General features: G+C 46.0%; 1 protein-coding gene across 5 annotated transcripts in view; it reads right to left on the reverse strand.

The window, feature by feature from the left end:
* Positions 1-12,260: 12,260 nt before the first annotated feature.
* MAPRE2 (microtubule associated protein RP/EB family member 2) overlaps positions 12,261-19,260 on the reverse strand; it is a 158,916-nt gene continuing 151,916 nt past the window's right edge. For all 5 annotated transcript variants that reach the window (XM_030292303.1, XM_030292300.2, XM_030292304.2 and 2 more), the window contains one exon: positions 12,261-13,747. In XM_030292303.1, the coding sequence (XP_030148163.1) occupies positions 13,673-13,747 (75 nt within the window). In that variant the 3' untranslated portion in view covers positions 12,261-13,672. The remainder of the gene's footprint in view (positions 13,748-19,260) is intronic.

Raw genomic sequence — 19,260 nt, forward strand, 5'->3', positions numbered from 1 at the left:
ATTATAAATAATGCTGCAATAAACACGGGGGTGTATATATCCTTTCAAATTAGTATTTTTGTATTTTTAGATAAATACCCAGTAGTGAAATTACTGGATCATATGGTAGTTCTATTTTTAACTTTTTGAGGAACGTCCATACTGTTTTCTACATTGGCTGTACCAGTTTGCATTCCCATCAACAGTGCAAGAGGATTGCTTTTTTTCTACATCTTTGCCAACATTTGTTGCTTTAGCCATTCTGACATGTGTGAGGTGGTATCTCGTTATAGTTTCTTTCTAAAGCTTATTTATTTGTTTTGAGAGAGCCAAGCAGGCTCTACGCCATTAGTGTAGAGCCCGATGTGGGGCTTGAACCTGTGAACTGTGAGATTATGACCTGAAGTCAGATGCTTAACCAAATGAGCCACTCAAGGTGTCCCTCATTGTAGTTTTGATTTGCATTTCTCTGATGATGAGTGATGTTGAACATTTTCTTATGTCTTTGTTGGCTATCTATATGTCTTCCTTGGAGAAATGTCTGTTCATGTCTTCTGCCCATTTTTAATTGGGTTATTTGTGTGTGTGTGTTGAGGTGTATAAGTTCTTTATTTTGAGTACTAGCCCTTTACTGGAAATGTCATTTGAAAATATTTTCTCCTATTCAGTAGGGTTGTCTTTTAGTTTTGCTAGTTGTTTCCTTTGCTGTGCAGAAGCTTTTTATTTTGATGTGGTCCAATAGTTTATTTTTGCCTTTGTTTCCCTTCCCTCAGGAGATGTACATCTAGAAAAATGTTGTTATGGCCAATGTCAAAGAAATTACTGCCCATGCTCTCTTCTAGAATTTTTATGATTTCAGGTCTCACATTTAGGTCTTTAATCCATTTTGAGTTTTTGTGTATGGTGTAAGGAAGTAGTCTGGCTTCATTCTTTTGCATGTAGGTGTCCAGTTCTCCCCAACACCATTTGTTGAAGAGATGGTCTTTTTCCCATTGTATATTCTTGCCTCCTTTGTTGAAGATTAATTGACCATATAGTTGTGGATTTACCTCTGGGCTCTCTATTCTGTTCCATTTATCTCTGTGACTGTTTTTGTGCCAGTGCTATGCTGTTTTGATTACTACAGCTTTGTAATATAACTTGAAGTCTGAGATTGTGATACCTCCAGCTTAGTTTTTTAAGATTTCTTTGGCTATCTGGGTGTTTTTGTCATTCCATACAAATCTTAGGATTGTTTATTCTAGTTCTGTAAAAAAATGCTGTTGTATTCTGATAGGGATTGTATTGATTATGTAGATTGCTTTGGGCAATACGGACATTTTGATGTTTGTTCTTCCAATCCAGGAGCATGGAATATGTTTCCATTTTTTGGTGTCATCTTCAATTTCTTTCATCAATGTTTTATATTTTTCAGGTTGTATGGGTCTTTCACCTCCTTGGTTAATTTTATTCCTAGGTATTTTGTTATTTTTGGTGCAGTCATAAATGGGAGTGTTTTCTTAATTTCTCTTTCAGCTGCTTCATTATCAGTGTATAGAAATGCGATGGATATCTATATATTGGTTTTGTACCCTACAACATTACTGAATTCATTTATTGGTTCTAGTAGTTTTTTTGGGGGGGTGGGGTCTTTAGGGTTTTCTATATTTGGTATCATGTCATTTGCAAATAGTGAAACTTTTACTTTCTCTTTACCAATTTGGATGCCTTTTATTTATGTGGTTTAATTGCTGCAGCCAAGACTTACAGTACTATTATATAAAAGTGATGAGAGCAGACATCCTTGTCTTGTTCCTGATATTAAAATCTTTCAAATTTTCACCATTGAGTATGATATTAGCTGTGGGTTTTTATATATGGCATTAAAAACATTTTTTAAGTTTATTTATTTGAGAGAGCATGGGCTCGGGAAGGGCAGAGAAAGAGGGGGAGAGAGAGAATCCCAAGTAGGCTCCGTGCTGTCAGCACAGAGCCCCATGTGGGGCTCAATCCTGTGAACCATGAGATCATGACCTGAACTGAAATCGAGAGCTGGTTGTTTCACTGACTGAGCCACCCAGGTGCCTCTCATATATGGCTTTTATTATATTGAGATATGCCTCCTCTAAACCTACTTTGCTGAGGGTTTTTATCATGACTGGACATTATACTTTGTCAAATGCTTTTTTCTGCATCTGCTGAAATGATCATACAGTTTTAATCCTTTCTCTTATTGATGTGATGTATCTCGTTGATTTGTGAATTTTGAACCATCCTTGCATCTTGAGAATAAATCTCACTTGATCATGATGAATGAGGTTTGTTTTTAAAGAATTGTTGGATTCAGTTGCTAATATTTTGTTGAGTTTTCATCTACGTTCATCAATGATATTGGTAGTTCTCTCTTGTTTGTAAGATGTTTATCTGGTTTTCATATCAGGGTAATGCTGGCCTCAGAATGAATTTGGAGGTTGTCCTTCCTTTTCTATTTTTTTTTTTTTTTTAATAGTTTGAGAAGAATAGGTACTAACTCTTATATAAAGGTTTGGTAGAATTCACCTGTGAAGCTGTCTGGTCTTGGGCTTTTGTTAGTTTGGAGACTTTTGATTACTGATTCCATTTCATTGCTGGTAATTGAGACCAGTTACCAAATTTTCCATTTCTTCCTGATTTAGTTTTGGGGGAGGTTATAGGTTTCTAGGAATATGTCCATCTCTTCCAGCTTGTCTAATTTGTTGGCATATAATTTCTCCTAATATTCTGGGATGTTGGTTATTATTTCTCTTCTTTCATTTATTTGGGTCCTCTCTTTCTTTTTTTCCCCAAGAGTCTGGCTAACAGTTTATCAATTTTGTTATCTTTTCAAAGAAATCAGCTCCTGGTTTCATTGATCTGTTCTTTTTTTTTTTTTTTTTTAGTCTCTATTTTGTTTATTTCTGCTCTTATCTTTATGATTTCCTTCCTCCTACTGGATTTGGGTTTTGTTTGTTCTTTTTCTAGCTCCTTTAGGTGTAAGGTTAGGTCGTTTGAGATTTGTCTTCCTGAGGTAGGCCTGTATTGCTATAAAGTAACCTCTTAGAAGAGTTTTTGCTGCATTCCAAAGATTTTGGACCATTGTGTTTACATTTTCATTTGTCTCCATGTATTTTTTAAAATTTCCTCTTTGATTTCTTGGTTGATCCATTTGTTGTTTAGTAGCATGTTGTTGAACCTCTGTGTATCTGTGTCCTTTCCAGATCTTTTCTTTTGGTTGACTTCTAGTTTCATAGTGTTGAAGTCAGAGAAGATGCATGTTATGACTTAGATGTTTTTGCATTTGAGACTTGTTTTGTGCCCTAATGTGTTATCTATACTGGAGAGTTTTTCATGTACACTTGAAAAGAATGTGTATTCTGTTATAGGCTGGAACGTTCTGAATATATCTCTTACATCCCTCTGGTTCAATGTGTCATTCAAAGCTATTGTTTTCTTGTAGATGTTGTTTGGATGATCTGTCCATTGATATAAGTGGGGTGTTAAAGTCCTCTACTATTACTGTGTTAGTATTGATTACTTCCTTTATTTTGTTACTAAATGCTTTATGTATTTGGTGCTCCCATGTTCAGTGCATATTTAAAGTTTTTACATCTTCATGTTGGATTGTTCCCTTTGATTATATAATGTCCTTCTTTGTCTCTTGTTACAGTCTTTGTTTTTTATTTATCCAATATAAGTATTGCTACCCTGGTTTTCTTTTCACTTCCGTTTGCATGTAAATGATTTTCCCTGCCTTCACTTTGAATCTACATGTATCTTTAGGTCTGAAATGAGTCTCTTGTGGACAGCATATAGACGTCTTATTTTTTTATTTATTTATCATCCCATGTCTTTTGATTGGAGCATTTGTTCATTTACATTCAAAGGAATTATTGATAGGTATGTATTTATTGCCATTTATTGCCATCATCTCTTGACTGATTTTTACAGATATACTTAATTTTACATGTTTTGTGCTTCCCACTTTTCTTACTCCTGCTTAGGGTCTTTCCTTTCCATTCAAAGAATCCTGTTTAACGTTTCTTATAAGGCTGGTTTAGGGGTGATGAATTCCTTTAACTTTTGTTTGTCTGGGAAACCCTTTATCTCACCTTGTGAGCGACAGCCTTGCCGAACAGAGTATTCGAGTATTCGGTTGCAGCAGATCCGCCCCCTCCAGCCAGGCCTGCCTTAGTTCCGGCAGTGGCAAGCCCTCTCTCGCAGACAACCAGCACACAAACCTTGCTGCCACCGTATGGGCAGGACACACATTGCGTACAATGTGTCCACTACCTGCGCATTATGGATCTGTCCCCTCCGCTACACTCTTGGCTTGCGACCCTCCAAAGCGGTGCCACAAGCATGGCAGTGTGCAAGCAGCCCCAACAGGAGCCAGCACCACTCCACAGTGACTCCTGCCCTGGGGAGAGGGAAAGATAACCACACACACCAGTCAGACTGCAGCCCCAGCAGTGGGCTAGAGGCAGGCAGCTGGTCTGACTGCGGGCCCTGTCCACCAAGGACAGCTTCTCAGGGGACAACACAGGGAAAGCACCCTGCACTTGGATGCTAATGCATCCCTGGCAAATGCCTGGTCCCACTCAACTCAAGCCCAAGGCAGCCCCAGGCTGACCTACTAACACCAGAGGGACTAAACCCTGCGCCCAACAGGCAAAGAGAGCTCCTGCTGACGACTGGACTGAAGGAAAAAGCGGCTCAATCACAGCAGCCAGATACGTGCAACACACGTAGGAGACACGCCTGAAGCATCAGGTTCTGGTGAATAGGGGACACTACAGTGCCTCCTGTTCATAAGGCCACTATTTCCAAGAGCAGACACAGCTGATTTCCTAATGCAGAAACAGACACAAGAGTCAGACAAAATGAAGAGAGAAATACGCCTCAAATCAAAGAACAGGATGAAATCACAGCAAGAAACCTCAGCGAAATGGAGTAAGTAGTATGCCTGACAGAGAATTTAGGGTAGTGAGCATAAAGATATTCACCGGACTTGAGAAAAGAGTGGAAGACATCTGTGACACCCTTAACAATGACCCCAAGACTGGCAGAACAACGTCCGTAGCTAAATGGAGAGACAAGGCCACATCAAAGAGGGCGAGGAAGGGTGGAGATGTGACAGGGAGCGAAATGGACCTGCAGGCCTGTCTTCTAGAGGAAGGGACCTGTGGGCACCGAGAGGGGACATGAACAGACTGTCAACTGGGGATTCCACATGGGGAAGATGCATCCCTCACACTTGGCTTTGGGCCAAGTTTCATGAGTTCTTAAAACCAGTGGGATTAAAACCTGGAATTTTAAAACTCAGCGGGCTCTGCTCTGTGAGAGGAAAATGAATATCCACCCTTAAAGAGACAGCACAACGAACAGCCTGTGGAGATACAGCATCAAAGCAGCAGTTTGAAAAATGCCTGGGGCCTCCGTCAGGGAGAGTTGTTTAACTCCCAGGGTGTAACTAGAGGGACAGAGATTGCTGGGAAACCCCTCCAGGAACCAAGGGGCTGACTTATAGCATTTCCCTCCCCTGCCCGGAGCATAAACTTACAGCCACCGGGGGAAGCAGTGGGGTGCCAACACCCACTCCCTAACTTGCTAACACTGCCGACCCTACCGCCCCCAACTCCCCTCCCCCACCCCCATTTTACCGTTTTATCCTGGGATGAAGCCTGGAACTCTGGGAGCAATTTTCTGGGCATAGACAGTTTTGGTCCCCGGTGGACTGGTTTTTACTGCACTGCGTCTTGACACCCTGTCGTCTGGGGTAGGCCTGGTGACTCATAGGAGCAAGCCCCCTAGAAGGTTCCTGTATTAGCTGTGAGATGCTGTGACGGTCAGGCTCCCTACTTCACTTAATTTCTTCTTAGGACCCATGGAGAAATTTCTCTTAGTCCTAAGTACATCTACTCGACAGTAACTGTTAGCTGTTAGTAGACAGAGTAGCTTAACTGTTAGTAGACAGAGTAGCTTATGGACTCTTTAAATTGAGTCATGCTTGCTTACCTCTTGCTATTGGCAACTAGGAAGCTCAGTGGTAATTCTTCCCCTTCATCCTAGCAAATTCTAGAAGACCTTAGGGCATGTGTGAGGCTCCTGACCATACTTCTGGCTTCATCTCTTCCCTCCTCCTCATTTGCCTTTGCTCTGATTTCCTCACTTACAAATGTAATGTACTGCTTAAAAAAAAAATAAACTGCTTTACTTTTTTTTTGGACTGAGGAAGGTATGGATTCAAAATGCACCCCCCCCCTTTTTTTTAAGAGTTCCATTAGAGTAATTGAAGGATACTGATGTGATATTAGGAGTAAAAAAGTCACTACTGACTTGTGTTTTACCCATTATTGGTGCTAAGCTTTTGAAAACCATTAGAGGAGAAAACAAAAACACCCTCCCGTTCCCTCTGCCTTTCTTTAGCTTAAAAATCTCTTGGGTCTGAGGTGGTAGGAGCAGCCTTCCTGGATATGGTTTTAAAGAGTGTCTATATTTGCTGATATTTCCCTCTCTTCTTGGGAGGACAGTTAAGTCAACGCATATTCATAAACATCTTTTTAGCACAGAAACGTGACCAGGAATAAACACCCTCTCTGTGAATCAGCAGCCAGTTCTCTCCATGGTTTCTAGGGCATGGTTTCTCCACAGGAGCAATGTTAATGGAACCCCTGACCAAAGATCTTCCACGGACGAGATACTTGGAGCCGTGGGCTTCTCTTGTGCCAAAGCTGCAAGCTTGGTGGAATCCTCTTGCCGGCCCTTTGCCTCCTGCCCGCCTCTGCTGGCCTTGGGCCGCCAGTCCTGCTGGTGCCCTCTGCCCCCCCCTTCCCCCCCCCCCCCCCCCCGGGGTCTGGGCTCTTACCTTGCCTGTCCCGTGAAGTGAGCGCACAGCTGCTGCCTCAAGGTAATGTGTTGTTGTGGAGCTGCATCCGGGTTGATGATGGGATCAAGTCCCCTTCCCCACCCCCACGCGATTTTCAAAACAGGAACAAGTGACTTGAGGATACTGGATTCTTCTTAAAATATCTTAAAAGGCAAGAGGGATCACCTCTTATATCATTGTCCCCTTTGCAGTCTTTCCTTCTCTCCCCTTCAGTAGGGAAATCGTGTAAGAGGACTGCCACTGAGCTGGAAGACTAGTGAGTGACGAGAGAGCTGAAAGCTCTTGTAGGCCCAGCTTTGACAGGTACAACCGTTCAAGAGTCCTCCTTCTAGGTTTAAAAAGCCTCAGCAGGTTCAGCCCCACAGCACAGCACATCAGTTTGGGGGCCCTTCTACATATAAACCCACCACTTTTGTTTTTCTTTGTGGAATGCATGCAGTGTAGTCCCGTAATAAAACGGGAGAGGCCGTTCACAGCCTGGAAACCGGCGTGGGTAACAGAACACTACCGTGCAGCATGGCGGCGTAGGCCCACCGTTCCCATCAGTTCGGACACCGAGGACTTAGATGAGGCTCTTCCTCAATGTTATGTGCTGACTGTATAGCTGGGTGGCCCGGCATACCATTTTCTTTTTTTTTTAATATTTATTTATTTTTGACAGAGAGAGACAGAGAGACAGCATGAGTGGGAGAAGGGCAGAGAGAGAGGGGGGGAGACAAAGAATCGAAGCAGGCTCCAGGCTCTGAGCTGTCAGCCAGAGCCTGATGCGGGGCTCGAACTCACAGACCCGAGATCATGACCTGAGCCGAAGTCGGACGCTTAACTGACTGAGCCACCCAGGCGCCCCCTGGCATACCATTTTTAAGTTGTGTGTAAACTGACTATTAGTGTTTTCAAATAAAAGTCTGGAGCCTCTTTTTCATTCTCAGAGGCTAACGAAATCGTGTGTTCTAACTACGGGTTACCTATGCTGTGAAGTCTTTGCTTAGTAAAAACAGCAGAGATACAACCACATGTCTGCAATTTCCAACATTATGTCCTCAGAAGAGAAAAATTATTACATTTGATCCTTTATAGATCTGTAGGTATGACAAATACAACCGTTCACTCTGTTTATTAAATCTTAAATTTTTTTTTTTCAACGTTTATTTATTTTTGGGACAGAGAGAGACAGAGCATGAACGGGCGAGGGGCAGAGAGAGAGGGAGACACAGAATCGGAAACAGGCTCCAGGCTCCGAGCCATCAGCCCAGAGCCTGACGCGGGGCTCGAACTCACGGACCGCGAGATCGTGACCTGGCTGAAGTCGGAGGCTTAACCGACTGCACCACCCAGGCGCCCCTTAAATCTTTAAAAGTAATATGTTTTTCATCCTTAAGTAAATGTTATCAAAATTTAGAAAGAAAGGAAAACTAGACGACGTTGGATGTTGTAGTGATAATGTCTTGGCTGTGACTGGTCAGCATTCTGTGACATTAATTTCAAATCACTCAAGAAAAATGGAAAATGTTCTGAGGTAAAATTCACATTTTCCTTCTCTGTCCCATCACATGAGCTAAAAGGGGTGAGGTGGGGTGGGCAATGTCTGTATCTGTAGGCCAGGAGGATGGCTGAACCTATCTTTGAGAGAGCTTAGCCTATGAGAGACTGACATTTAAGGTAATTTTCTGTAATGTCTCTTGGGAAGAACTTTGAAAAGCCGTTAAAAAATTGTTTCATTGGGAGAAGGTCACATTTCATCTGTATGATAAATGTATCAGATTTGAAGGGAGTGTCATAGTAGTAAACTGTGAATTTAGGTCAGATTAAAACTGTGAATACATTTATGGGAACTTTTTATTCTCTAATTTCTAAAGGTTAGAAATCAAGGTGTGAGACTGGACCAAAAATTTTTAGTGAATAAGATAAACACAATTTAAAATAAAAAAAGTTATACAGATAAACTTCAAAACCTAGAGAAATAGTTAAAAATATGAGGGACATTTGCTGCATAGCTTTTTTTCTGAAAAAAGACCACATTTAGGTACTGGGCTAGTTCCTTCTGAATATCATAAATTCAGAGGTATGTCGATATATTATTACCCTTTAAAAACACTTTGTTTACACTCAGTCTTAACAAAATACCACAGGAAACCTGAAGAAGCTAAAACGTGACAGGCTACAAAGATGCAACATTTGCAGTGGAGAAAGAAAGATGCATTCAACAAATTAGCTTCAGCTGGGCCTTCCATTGATCACAATCCTAATCTCAACACAGGAGGCAGCAAGGCCTTAACCAGTGCCCTTTCTGTGTGAACCCTACCTGTACGAGGTGGGGGGTCTAGTTAGGTCAGAGCGGGGAACGGGGGTCCTGCTCTTTGGCAGTCATGTGAGCTGAAGTCCTGGTGCCATCTGAGGGTCCTCCAGGGCTCAATGGATTTTGCCTATTGCCTTTGTTAGGCAATAAAGCCAGAATGTTTCCAGTGAATTCCCGGTTTCACAAACAGTAGTTGTTGCACATCAGGGAGGTGCCCTGCTGTCACACCGATGCTGTCGGGTGGCGTGTGTGAGTGCTGACAAGCTGGGTCGGTGGGTATTGACTAGTGACAGTAGCTGTAAGGATCATAGTAGCTGTGTTCCAGAGCGAAGAGGAAGACTCAGGAAGGCCAGAAATGAAGTCATGTGTTTCATTTTAGAGAACTGGCATGTTACAACTTAGTGGAATTACATGAACTCCTCTCTGCCCCCACCTCCCCCAGACTGCTGGGCCTACCCATAATGCCATTAGGAACGCATTACATTTTTAGAGACCATCTCAGATTGAGTCAATGGAGCAAACATGTTATTTCACCACTCTTGTACCATCAGTGATGTGTTCACCAGAGTCCACCAGTGTGCCCTGTAAGTAAGAGAAATTACATGGATTCTTGACTATTTGTGGGCAGATGTCTAATACCTAGTGTTTAAAATCCCAGGGTTAGTGGATGAAATGGAAGCACGTGGGTTTTGAGCATGAGCTTTCCCAACCCGGGTTACGGCTCAGACTTCTGTCACAAACTTACCCGGTGTAGACATGAGTGCAGATGACGAAGAGTGGCGGTATCTTTGTCTTCTGTCCTTTTCCCACTTCTCTGCTCTTAAAGGGGCCTAAAGGCAAGTGAATGGAAAACAGTCGCCAAAGGATAGTATAGAAACAAAACTGGCCTCTAGGTGGTGCTTGAAAGCAGTTCAGGGAAGGCTGGCCTCCTTCAGGGTGAAGAGTATAGGTCCGCTGAGCCTGAGTAACCTGCCAGCTCCTGGGCAGAGTCTCCAACAGACTGCCATCACCTGTTCTAGCCTCTCCAGGTGGCTCACTGGGCCGCTTCTAATGCATTTCTTTTTTCTCCTCTTCCTGGGCCTATAAGTTTGGATTCTATTTTTGTGTATAAATCACCACTGTTAGCCAAAGTTGTCAAACTAGAGGGGGAGAACGCACTGAACCCCAAAGCTTTTGCTGATCCGAGGTTGTTTTGCCATGAAGCCTTACTCTGAAACAACTGCCTGCTTCTGTCATGGTTCCCTATTTGCCCAGCCCAGTCTTGCCCAGATGGGGCAGGCTGGGCCTGCAGGGGCCAGGCTTCCGTTTGCCTGCAGGTGGAGTATTGCCTAAGGGAACGGCTTATCCTTATTTTGGATGAAGTTCTTAAAAAGGGATCACAGCTGCTACATCTGATATCAGGTACTAACCTTTAATTCCTGTTAAAACCTTTGCCAGCAATAAAAGCAAAGACACGCCCCCGCCCCACCCCCTGTAAATCATCCTAAAATGTGGGTAGTTGTGTGAATCGATGAAAACAGCCTATTCATACACACATGCTCACTGAGAAGCAAACTCTAGCATAAAAATTTAAGAATCTGTAAATCCAGTCCTTTTAACATATACTTTTTTTTTTATTAAATATGTAAAAAGATAAACGCAAGTCAAGTTATTCACATATTCAGAGACAAAAAAACTATTCTACCATGCGACAGTAGGCGGGTAATGTAAAATGAATGAGATACATCTGAATAAGACTTTTTCATCTATTATGTCATTACTTATCTATATTTATAATTAACAATACATATGTTTACATTCCTTTCAGTTTACATTTAATATATAACAAAAGCTTTATGGTGTACTATTTAGTAAAAGTAATCTGAATGCATATTAAACCTTAACGGAATAATGGAAATACTCACCAGGGAAGGGAGGAGTTCTTGGTTCCCTTCTGGAGTTTACTTCTCTCTGGTCAAGGTGTTTGTCTTTTCTTTTTCTGCTTTTCTGCTTAGAAAGAAGAGGGGCTCGCTCTCTCTGCCCCCTGCTTCAATCACTTCCTATCTGACATGAGCAGCAGAAGTGCTATAACCAGCCACAGGTGTGTGACTAAGAACGAAGTCTGGCTTCTGAGAGGGAGGGGGAGCACACGAAGGGGTACTTCACAGCCCAGCATGAGGATGCGCGATAGGGGGCCATGGAGTACGGCATGCCCTGGATGCTGGGATGGGAGAATGATGGGGTGCAGTTCTCAGGGAGGAAGGAGGAGCCCTGGTAAAGGAGACGCGGTCTGCACAGAAACAGGGGTGCAGCCAAAGAAGACCGAGCTAGCTGTTAAAGATTTCCCGAAGCATCCATGATGTCACGTGCGATACGGCACAATGGAAGAGGTTTCAGATGGCGACAGAAAGAAGAACTTGTAGCTCTTTTCTAAATCAATGAATAGTTGGCTCCAAGGCTCTCTCATGGAGAATGAAGTATGACCCCTGGGGAAGGGGAAGGTATCGGGCCAGTATGTTTTTCCAGCTGAGAAGGCTGGGGCTGTTGGGGACAGAGCAGTGGTCACTTGTGAGCCTGAGGCCAGTTGCACAGTGATCACACAATCACCCACATGACAGGAGTCTGGGTCTCACTCCCCGTGGCACTGGGTATTACTGAGATGTCCAGGGCCGGCCAGGAACTGCCTAGGAACCACTGGAGTATCATCGGCATGGAATTACTGTGCCTCTTTACAAAAGCTATTTTTTGACAAGGAAACTCAGGACAAAAGGCCAGGAGGGGACCACACCATTAAGCATGATGCCGCGTATAGCACAACCACTACCTGTAACCAGGTGTGGGAGGGATGTCACTGCCGAGAGCCAGGCTTTCCAGCCTGAGAGAAATGAGCTGCCGCTGTTGTGCAGAGCAAGCAGGAGAGAGAAGAAAGGGAAACCAGATACCACAGAACCTCTGTCCAATTCTGCACAGTGTGTTGTAATAACCTCAAAAATACAAGCACTCTTTCACATGTAACTCAGATACCACGTTGCTGCAAAAGATTTTGAGAAGACTTCTTTTGGTGGAAAGCTTCAGTGGTGGAATTGAGAATTAGTTCATCAATTAATAAAGAAATGTCAAAGCTTTAGGATACATAATTCAGAAATTTATTTTAAGCTTTTCAGTTAAGAGGCAAGTGGGGTGGGCACACTTGTTTGGCTTGCACCTGCTAAGTCAAATAACAAGTGAAGTAAATCTGAAGTTAGAAACCAAGTGAAATGAATGATCCAGGAAGGGATACCATCTGTCAAAGGAATAAAAGAGGCAGATTTGGAAAGATACTAAGAAAATGTGCAAATATTTGTTAAAAAAATAAGGAATGCTTTTAATTCATTAATGTTTCCTCTCTTTATGAATTGCCAAGGATATCAAAGGTCAATGACAAGGAGGGCCACAGTATGAACGAGGGGAGATTCCTTATTCCAGAAGGTATTGGGACTCCTAGAGTTTCCTGTGCTGTCATTCCAGTGTCAACACCAGACTTGGGAAGCTGGTGTCTCCCTTGGAATGATGCTCCTAGTAAGGTGGTCTTCACTTCCGGTGAGTGTGCAGCTCACTGCGGAACCCTGACGCTCACGCGCACGCGCTCGGGCCGCACACCCTCAGGGCATTCTACAGGAGGAGTCCCCTAGCGTGGAGGACAGGCTTTGGGCGGAGACCCAGAGAGAGGCAGGAGGACCGGGACCTACGCAGACCCCCTCTGGACTGTAGCTGACTGACAGCTTACAGGGAGAGGGGCTGCCCACCAAAGAGGACCCTGAGAAAGAAAATAGCATGAGAACCTGGGGGGGGGGGGGGGGGGGGCAAGCAGTTGGAGAGCTAAGTTGAGATGGTGTTGTCCTTGAGTGAATGTCTTTCAAAACTAACTGTGAGTTTGTCTAACATGCTCAGGGAGAAACACTGGGCCCTGAAGTCCTAGTTTTGATTCTTTTTTTTCCCTTAAGTGTTGGGAGTAGAGGGAGAAACTGGTTTTCCCTATAAAACAAGTCACTGTCCTTATGGCTTTCATATCAAGTATCTCTTTCCCTTTGTTCCAATTTATTATTTGACCAAATTTATGTTCAGAGGTTAGACTTGCAAACATCAAAGCACCACAAATGTGTGACATCTAGTGACACTGGGTTGAGAAATGCCAATATAAATACCATATATCAAATTACCATTGTTTCACACCAGGATAAAAAGGGGGTGTGGGTGGTAGTGGGGTGGGGAGAGTTGTTCTGGAAAGAAATGAAAAGAGCAGAATCAATCTCAAGCAGCCAAGTGAAGTAGAAGATGTGTGACCCCACGATCTCTCAGGTAGGCCGCCACACGGCCGGCTGCTAATGGGTCTTGGCAAAGGAAACGGGAACCGAGCGCCGTGGCTGGCGTATGCAACAGTGCGTTGGTGTTAACGGCAGACTGGGAACAACTGGTTTCTGTTGAGCTTGAGGCCACACGTTTCTCCAGAAGAAAAGTTCCCACGCAAAGTCGAAGTTGAGAGCTGCCAGGACCCTTCAGTACTCTTCCTGCTGCTGGGGCTGCTGTTCGTGGACTTGTTCCTCTGCCTCCGGCTCTTCCGGGTGACCCTCCTACAGCACAGGGGGAGAGGTTTCGGCTGGAATGATGGACGTGTGGGCGGCCCTGCAGAGGCCACAGCCCCACGACCCCTGCCCAGGACGGCATCTTCAGGCTGGGGGTGGGGGGGGGCATGGGCGTAGGCACACGGGCCCCCCAGGCGCTTCCCCGCTCCCAGGAGCCAATGCGCGCACCCAGACTGTTCAACGGACAGGTCATTCGAGAACACACGTGTCAGGGTCTGCGCACCAAACACTCCTTCTGTCTTGGAAAGACCTCTTCATAGAAGATGTTTCCTACTCTCCTGCCCTTGTGAAAGAGAACCGAATGCACTGCCTCACAAGCATCCTGACAACCACGAGGGAACCCACTGTGAGACAGCACTGGGCCCCGGGTCTCACCCGACCCCACGGGCCGGGGACGTGGAGCTTCTGATTCCTTCCCTGTCCTGCCCTAGTAGTATGTCCACCTGAAGCAGACCCCGTGCTGTGATCTGTTACTACTCTGATGCACGGACCCGGCTGGTTGCGGTGGTAAGGCAAGGAAGACACACGGGTTTGGGGGGCTTTTCCACCAGGGGGGCTCAGCAGCTGTAGCTCAAGGACTCTGCTCTGGGAAAGTGAGGCCTTGGTGCGTCCTTCACTGACCAGGACCTGGAGGGGTGAGGTGTCCTGCTTGGCTCCAAAAGACCTAGTCATTGATTTGCCTGACCCCACGAACGCCAACTCCAGGGAGCATCAACCCTAGTCAGCTCGTTGATATTGTGACCTCACAGAGAATAAGCTGCTCTTATTACCCAAGCAGAGGGAGTGTGGCTAATGAGTACCGCCGATGGCTCCTTCAAGAAGGCACGCAGGGACCTAGAGCCACGCATGTGGCCCCTCACAGCAGGCACATGCACTCCTTTCTTAGCCAGAGACCCCTGCCTTCAGGTCTGTTCCCTGCGCTTAGGACAAGCCAATCCAACCGACCGTAGTCAGTCTTCTCCCCTGAGCCACAGTTCTTTCTTTCCCTGGTCTTGTAGTGCTTTGTTTCCAGCTTGGCTATAAAACTTGGGCTTGTCATCTTGTCTCCACACTGTGGCTTCTGCCACTGGGTCCTGAGGTTACTCAAGGCACCAAAAGGGCCTCATCCATTTGTGTCCTACCTCACTTATTTCAGAACTCAGTGCAGGTTGTGTTGAAAGGAAGAAATCCCTGAGGACAAAACAACAGAGGATTTGAGACTCTCAGCCAAGGTCCCATGCTGCATATTTTCTGAGAGGCAGTAAAATGTCAAGGTTCTAAACACGGGCTCTGGAGTTCATATCCTGGCTCTGCTCTTTACCAGCTGGGTGACTCTGGGCATGTAACTTAACTGCCCAGTGCCTCAGTTTTCCCATCTGTAAAATGGGGGATTGTAACAGGAGTACCCGTTAAACAGTTTTCCATAAGTTTCACTGATCGAGGAGTCAGTGGAGTCCTTGAATTCAACAGAGAAGTCAAGGTAGGTACAGAACAGTGTTTGATTCATAACACATACTTGTGTGAGCTGCAATTAGTACTTCTTGGTGGGAGAACTCTCTGAAATATATTCTAGAAGTGAAAAAGTTTTAACAAGTCACCTTTTCTGGGACAGCAGTACAAAGGGCCATCAAACTGAGGACCCTAGTTCAAATCTAGCTCTGTCCCTTTCTGGCTCGGTGTCCAGAGCCTGTTACTTACAAACGGTCAGCTCTCTCTGTGCCCAGGACCACACCCTATCAGCAGCACCCACAGCTCGCCCGCCTCTGAAGCGTGAAGGTCCAACACCCTACTCTGCCTGCACAATGCCATCCTTTGGCCCTACCCACCCCCCACTTGCTCCCGGGCCCTCATGGCAGCTGCCCACTGCCCTGCTCCTCTCTGCTCTGAAAGTTCGTGCCTCAACGGCGAGTGCCATTCTTGTGGGGACTGTCACTGGCTTTTCCCAGTAAGTGCTCTTGCTCTTGTCTGGGGGCAAAAAAGAAATCTAGTGGTCGTGGGACTTTACCCAGACTGGTGACCTGGGAACTCGCAAGTGTCTGTTCTGCCAGTGTTCCTGGCTGACCCCTCTTCTCCCTGCCTTCACCCCAGAACCAATCACTCCTCTAAGCTTTCCATCCTTGTTCATGCTTCCATCAGGTTACAAGCTGCAGCCCCGAGTGTATGCGCGTGTGTGCGGGCTCACTGGCTGGCTGCACAGCTGCCTCTCTGGCTGAGTTCCCATCCACTCTATGGGTCAGGGATGTTAATTCATCCATCATCCTAACCGTTCAATGCTAGTGTGGTGCCTTCATTTCACACTGCTAGGATTTCAGCAGGTCTCAAGAGTACTTTTCTTACCTGTTTTGCGCGTGTTAGGCTGCATGGAAGATCTCAAAAAGGAGGATCCGTATGACATTTTACAGAAAATCTTATTTGCTCACATCACAACTGGGAGTTAACCCAGGACGGAACGTCAAAGCTTGGATTCAAATACTGTGAACCTGTACCAAGCTGTAGGACCGGGAACCTCTACGATCAGACCTCACCCCTGGCCTCCCGTTTATACTTGCCCAGCCAGGAGGCTTTGTGGTCTCCAGCTCGTCGAGGGCAGTTCCCTCAGTCACAGGGCCCCATTGTGATGCCCTCCATCTGCAGGAACTGCAGCCCCCAGGCCCCTCTTACTGGGATAAAGAGCAAACCTCCCAGCTTACCAATGGATTGCTAATGCTAGGGGTACAAGCCAAGGTGGTCTGAAAGTCTGCAGACGAATCTTTAATTCTGAGGCAGTTACACTGCATAGCACAGCTGAGTGCTCCCACCTCACACGATACCGTGTAGGCTGGCTCACAGAAAAAAACCTGTCTTCTTACACCCCATACCAGAAAACAAACACACATGCAAGCAGGAGGCCAGACAAAACTTATTCCAGATATATGACCAATGCCCTGGAGTGCCACCTGCTTAATTCTAATATTTGTATATCAATCCATCACATCTTTCTGAATGTTTAGCTGTATCCTTAGAGTTCCTTATTCTTATGATAATTATAGAAGATGGAAGGCAGTACTGAAGAAGGCTCTTGCCTACAACAGGAAGAAAATGGGGGCAAAGAAAGGTGGAAGGGTCTTGAAGAAGCACCGAAGGCCCCCTCCTTCCTAGATGTACAGGCTCAGCTGCCCCCACGCACCCCAGCCTCATCCAGCCATTCTTTCCTCTGGCCTCTGTCCATGCTGTTTTCTCTGCCTGAAAAATCCTCTCCCTGCCTTAGCTCCAGGACTGCTGAGGGTCCTAGTCGTTCTTTGAAGCCCACACAAACGTCCTCTTCTCTGTCAAGTAAGTCTTTGCTGTCTCTCCAGGCTCCTGGTCCGTGATCACCACCCAAATTTATGTGTCTGTGATCACATGTATCCTACTCCAACATACTCCAGTCAGTGGTGCCCCGTCTGCCTGCCTCACTGAGGCAGTGGCTCTGTCCCCTTTACGCACACCCCATGCTTCCTCCAGTGACAGAAACATAAGCTCTTCCTAAGAGCTCTTGGGTGAGGGGGGAGGAATCGTTAGGTCACTTAACAGGGGCTTCTGTGACAGTGCCTCAGGAAATAAGTTGCCCGTTTGTACCAGCAGGTACACCTCAGCTGACAGATGGACAGGGCGGCAGTTAACCAATGAATAAAGCCGAGATACCTGTGGCCCGTGAGGGAAAAGATCCTGAAAATGATAAAGAGAGGCACTGGAGAGATGTCAGGTGATCTGCTCTGGAACCTCCCATTAAGTTTCTACAACTGTGAACTGAACTGCGCCTGTTTACTGCTGCACACGCCCTGCTATCTGCATTTCTGTATCTTCCAAACATTCTATTCTAGGATCGTCTGACTCGGAGAATCAAAGGCCAGCCACCATCAAATAAAGACTTAAAGAGGCCTCTCCAGCAAACACCTGTACCTGAAATGTCCACGTAGGGCTCATCTGTGTTTTCCTGAAGAATAGGCACTCAGGCAGGAGCACACTAAGAAGGCAGGAATCTCCCCTGGGGCAGCCCTGCCTATCGGCTGCTGCCACCAGCATTCAGTGGCCCGTGTCAACTCTGAATTTGGGAGTTTGAGAGCGCCCCTGTACAAGGACTCCGTCTGGGGAGACTGGGGACAAGATCTGGCTTGAGGTGACCATCGCAAGGGTTTTCCTCCTGCCGACAGCACAGGGCGGGATAGATCTGGCCCTGCACGCTGCCGTCCTCCCTCAGTGGGCCTGGTCCTTGAGCTACACAGTGCTGGGGAGACTGCATTGGATTTAGCCTCCCACAAGCTTGTGAAGAGAATAACTGTAATTCACATAGTACCTGATAGACTACCAAGCACTCAGGGTGGTGCGGGCACACTAGACATCAACCGGAGGTTTCTGCCATCAGATCTGAAAATACGGAGAACCATATTTTGTGGAGCCATCGCTGCCTCTGGGACCTGGCAAGGCAGCGTCCCAGGACTTCAAGATCTATAGTCTGAGCCAATGATAACTGAGAAAAAAGCTTAAAAAAAAAAAGTGGGGGGGGGGGAGGGTGAGGAATGAAAAAAGTGGAGAGGCCTCAAACCTTGGATTTCATCCCTCGAATTCCAAATCTTACGTGGAGTAAACATTTGTCTGGTACTGGGCCGGAATAAGTCATAAAGTACCCTTGCCGGTGACTTGTTCCATTCTGTCCAAGTGCTAACACACGCAACTCGACCACCGGGCTCTGGGTGCAGCCCCAGGCCTCCTGGGCCAACAGAGTCAGACTCTTCCACCAGTTTCAACACAGCCTCAGGAAGAGCTTGAGGCCCCTGCCTACTCTTCTGCATCTTCCACAGGGCGGCTCTGTAGAAGGTGATGCTCCTTCAGGCTCCCACGCTTGTCTTGGTGCCGGGGCCCCTCATTCCCTGCACTGGCAGACTTCTTCTCCCGCCTTGCCTTCCCTTCCCTTCCCCTCCTTGATTCTTGAGAGTTTTGGTCCTCTGCTGCTCCTCACACCTGCTTTCCATCACCAGGATGGATCCACCTCCCGGGTCCCCGCCTTCCTCATGCTCCTGAGTAGCAAGCCCGACAGCCAGGTCTTCCCCGCAGTGAATTCTAAAAGCGTTTTTCAACTGAGGGCTGCTGTACAGCACCGGTCTGTGCTGGCAATGAGTAACCGAGACAACCGGCTCTGAAATAAAAACCGTCAGGCTCGCGGGGATGCGAAAAACACTTAGACTAATTCCTCCTCTAACCATACTCTGATCTGTCATGAAGAATCCTTACATCTACTTTTATTGCTCATCTGCTCAGAGCTGCAAACCACTTAAGATCTGGCTGCATAAACCTAGTTTTCTCAATCATTCCTCCTACTCTCCCCCTCCCACCCCCATCCACTCATCTCTTCCCAGATTAATTCATGAACACACATCCCACAAGCAGGGTCAATGGATCACGATGATGATGACACTTATTCCTGTGGGAATAGCACATGCACAGGAGGAGTCATAATCCTCAGGGATCCCAGGGCAGCACCCGAAGACACACAGACTGCTGTA

The sequence above is a fragment of the Lynx canadensis genome, chromosome D3, assembly GCF_007474595.2.
Source record: "Lynx canadensis isolate LIC74 chromosome D3, mLynCan4.pri.v2, whole genome shotgun sequence".
NCBI lineage: Eukaryota > Metazoa > Chordata > Mammalia > Carnivora > Felidae > Lynx > Lynx canadensis.